This window comes from Myotis lucifugus, unplaced genomic scaffold (genome assembly GCF_000147115.1).
Source record: "Myotis lucifugus unplaced genomic scaffold, Myoluc2.0 scaffold_72, whole genome shotgun sequence".
Taxonomy (NCBI): Eukaryota; Metazoa; Chordata; class Mammalia; order Chiroptera; family Vespertilionidae; genus Myotis; species Myotis lucifugus.
In genome coordinates, this window is record NW_005871120.1 from 4,381,943 (window position 1) to 4,386,254 (window position 4,312).

General features: G+C 43.8%; 1 protein-coding gene across 1 annotated transcript in view; it reads left to right on the forward strand.

The window, feature by feature from the left end:
* Positions 1–4,312, forward strand: part of TRAP1 (TNF receptor associated protein 1) — a 63,333-nt gene that overhangs the window by 36,716 nt on the left and 22,305 nt on the right. Inside the window, exons 4-5 of the mRNA XM_006090432.3 lie at positions 980–1,120; positions 3,497–3,568. Of these exons, the coding sequence (XP_006090494.2) occupies positions 980–1,120; positions 3,497–3,568 (213 nt within the window). The remainder of the gene's footprint in view (positions 1–979; positions 1,121–3,496; positions 3,569–4,312) is intronic.

Below are 4,312 nucleotides of genomic sequence, written 5' to 3' on the forward strand. Positions count from 1 at the left end.
TTTTTTTTTTTTTGGGATAGTGTTGTTTTAAATATATTTTATTGATTTTTTACAGAGAGGAAGGGAGAGAGATAGAGTTAGAAACATCGATGAGAGAGAAACATCGACCAGCTGCCTCCTGCACATCTCCCACTGGGGATGTGCCCGCAACCCAGGTACATGCCCTTGACCGGAATCGAACCTGGGACCTTTCAGTCCGCAGGCCTGTGGCCCCTTTTTATCCTGAACATGGTAGGCCAGTTTTTGATGATCCTAGAGCAGTGGTCGGCAAACCGCGGCTTGCGAGCCACATGTGGCTCTTTGGCCCCTTGAGTGTGGCTCTTCCACAAAATACCACGTGCGGGCGAGCACGTACAGTGCGATTGAAATTCGTGGCCCATGCGCAGAAGTCGGTTTTTGGAAAGGAGATAGATGAAACAAGTATACAAGACGAGTGTGGATGGGAGAGTTGGAAGGGGTCGACCTCAGCGAACGTACCTCAATCAGACTGAGGCCAGCTTAGGAGTACCCTAATTAAGTTAATAACAATGTACCTACCTATATAGTTTAAGTTTTAAAAATTTGGCTCCTCAAAAGAAATTTCAATCGTTGTACTGTTGATATTTGGCTCTGTTGACTAATGAGTTTGCCGACCACTGTCCTAGAGTGAATGAAGCCAAAGCCAGAGAGTCTTTCTTCAGTGAGTAGGAGAAAGATGTTTGCGAGATATTTTGTCATCCTTGGGCAAGAGATGGGAAAGAAGTGGTTTCTCAGAGGGTTCTTCTTAAATTTTTAGTTAACAGATTTACGCCTAACTTCAGGCTTGATTTTCAGGACGAACAATCAGTAGAGTTAGAGGCTACTGTATAAAGATGTGGGAAGTCTTTATGGTTAAAAACTGAATATTCTGTGGCAATTCTCCCCTGCCTTTTAGCAGTTGCTGCAGATGCTGCTAACCAATAGGTCCTGCAGTGTTAGCATCTTATGTTCATTCCTGCAGGTGTTTATTCGGGAGCTGATCTCCAATGCTAGCGATGCCTTGGAAAAGCTGCGTCACAAGCTGGTGTCTGAAGGCCAGACGCTGCCAGAAATGGAGATTCACTTGCAGACGGACACGGAGAGAGGCACCATCACAATCCAGGTACCTCCTCCTGCGTCCTGACGGGTGGCCGCCTCCCTGCCTCTTGTGCTGATGCCACTGAGGTGACGGGAAGTGGTCCTCTTCGCTCACTGGGACAGAGGAGATGGACTTGCCCTTTTGTTACGCCTCTAGGCCCCAAGGGTTGTGCTGACCACCTTTACAGCTATAATAACTCTTGTTTTAATATACAACCAAAACAACACTTACTCAATGTAGAAAGTTTGGAAAACACAAATAAGTAGAAAAGGAGGAAATTTAAAATAACCCATCTGTCTATTTAGGTTTTTGGTATCTGTGCATTTGTTTACACGTCTAAACATTTTTAAACTACATTATTTTTTAAGGTGCTCTTCATATTTTTTCATACTTTTATTGAATTTATCTGGGAGTTACATTGGTTAATAAAATTATATAGGTTTCACTGTTAAATTTTTATTGAGTACTCTTCATTTTTGAAAAATTAAATTTATTGGGGTGCCATTGGTCAACATGATTATATAGGTTTCAGGTGTGGGTTTCTATGTTACAAGATTTGTATATTGCACCGTTGTTGGTTTTTTTTTTTAATCCTCACTTGAAGATATGTTTTTCATTGATTCCAGAGAGAGAGAGAGAGAGAGAGAGATATCGACGTGAGAAAGAAACACTGATTGGTTGCCTCCCATATGTGGCCTAACCAAGTATTGAACCTGCAACCTGGACATGTGCCCTGACAGGGAATCGAACCCAAGACCCTTCGGTGCATGGGATGATGCTCTAACTAACGAGCCACGCTGGCCAGGGCCTCAACTGTTCTTGTTCATTTGTAAAGCATATTTTCCCATGCACCTATATTCTGTAGTACTATTTTTAATCTTATTTTAATCTTATCCGGCTCTTTGAATTAACAGTCTTGCTTTTGATGAAGCAATACTTTTGGTTGCTGTTGTAACCTTTTGAAAATTTTAAGGTCAAAAAGTTAGAAAGGCAAAGAAGGTTTATCAGGCAGTGCCCTGAAGGGGACATTATGATCCCGAAAAAGCTGCTTCAGAAACTGTCATCCAGAGTCGTGGTGGAATTTTGGGGTGTGCGTCTCTGTGGGGGTGGCAGGATGTGCCTCAGTGGGGCTCTAAGTGGGCGTTTTTCATTAGGCTTCCTGCCTCCGCCACTACACTGGCTCACCTGCTCAGGACTTCGCTGTAGGGCGTCTTTGTGTGCTCTTGTTTCCTTATTCTCTCTGGTCTCTGTGTGTGCTTGTCTTTGTTGTTGTTTTAATAAGATTAATTGAGGTATTATTTACAAATAATAAAATTCACCAGTTCAGTTCATTGATTTTTGACCAGTGTACACTTTCTTTTCTGTGGAGTAGAGGAGGGAGGGGCTACTAAGGACCTTTTTGAGGAGATTAAAATTCATCTAGGGATGACAGGCCATGAAGAAATTAGAGAACAAAGAGGCCATCATTGTTTCCATGTTCATTATTACTAGATTGCAAAGAAGAATTCTGAAGAAGGATAAAGCACCAACTTCCAAAGTTAAAAGGGACTTTTCAGGAAATATTCCCAGGTCTTGTGCTCATAAATATTATATTTATGTATCTTTTTGATGTCCAGCTTCTGTCCCCTTGGGGGTCAGATCAGCCCACTTCTCCCTCCCCCGCCCCCGCCCCACCTGTGTGCTGGCCTCACTGTAAGTGGAAGGCCTGTTTGAGGGAAAGGTGCTCTTCAGACACTGGTGGGATAGGAAAGAAGTGGTTTCCGAGAGGGTTCTTCTTAAATTTTTGTTAACAGATTGACACCTAACTTCAGGCTTTTGGGTGCAGTCTGTGGCTTGTCTTTTTATTTTCTTAGGTGGCTTTTGAAAAGCAGACATTTTTAATTTTAGTGAAGTCCAGTTTATCACTTTTCTCTTCCATGCTTCATGCTTTTAGTGACCTAACTAAGAAATGTCTATCTGTTCCAAAGTTATATTCTCCGATATTTCCCTCTAAAGTGTTACAATCTTAGCTCTTACACTTGGGTCCGTGATCCATTTTTGTGTATGGTGTAAGTAAGGTCAGGGTTGAGATTAATGTTTGCATGTGGCTATGCAGTGTTTTAGCACCATGTGGATTTCATTTCTCCATGAAATTATCTTGGAACCTTTGTTGAAAATCAAGTGACACTTTGTGCAGCTCTGTTTTTGGACCGGTTTTCTCTTTGGTCTATGAGTCTATTTTCTAGTGAGGTTTTCTCCTGAGGTATGGCTGGTATGACTAGAATTTGTCTTTTCTGATGACCATGTGCCATTTTCTGGGCCGTGCCTGGCAAGTGTAATTGATGCCACTTGTGACTCAGGGCTGTCCGTACACCTGCCCAGGTGCCGGCTCCCTGGTGCTTAGCGTGTCTCTCTCCTTAGGACACTGGCATTGGGATGACACAGGAGGAGTTGGTGTCCAACCTGGGAACAATCGCCAAGTCGGGGTCAAAGGTAAGCCCCTCAGTGCCCCTTCCTTCCTGTCCTTAAAAGGCAGCTCCCACTGGAGAGGGGGGTGCCAGCTCGCTCTGAACGCTGGCTTCAGTAGGAATATTCTCTGGTGGGAGCTCCGTGTTGGTGCTATGGAACCACCATGTGCCATGACTTCACTGTGTGGTCAGGGGGACATCTGAGGAAGGTTCTATTATTTTATAGATGAAAAGGCTGAAATAAGTACTTGTGTGTAGTTGGGAATTGACCGGCCCAAGGTTCAGAGCCTGTTGGTCTGAGTCTGGAATGTGCCATTCTGCCTCTGACTCATTTCTCAGTGAATACTTGAGCTGCATAGGCTTGAGGCAAAGAGGGCAGGCACAAGTGAGTGCTCCTCCTCTCAGACAAGGGTCACAAGAATAAATTTGCCTGCAGTGTCTGTAGGCAGGGTGGTCCTTCAGAAACCCTTTGTGGAGACAGGGTGCCCATTGCGGGTGGTTGATTGCTGTGCAACTTGAAGCCTATGAGGGGAGGCAAGTGTCAGTGGTCAAGGTGTCCTCCTCAGCGGCTTTTGTGCCAGCCCAAGACAAAGGCTGGTGCTTCTCCTTGGTGACCAAATGCTTCTTGTTTGTTTTGTGGGCCTAAGTGGTGCCTAAAATGGCACTTAGTGCCAGGTGCTTGAAAATAGTCAACTTATTGGTCCACAGTGATTTACAGAAATTTCCACTAAAAAAAATATATAATATACTTTATAAAAAAAAATAAATA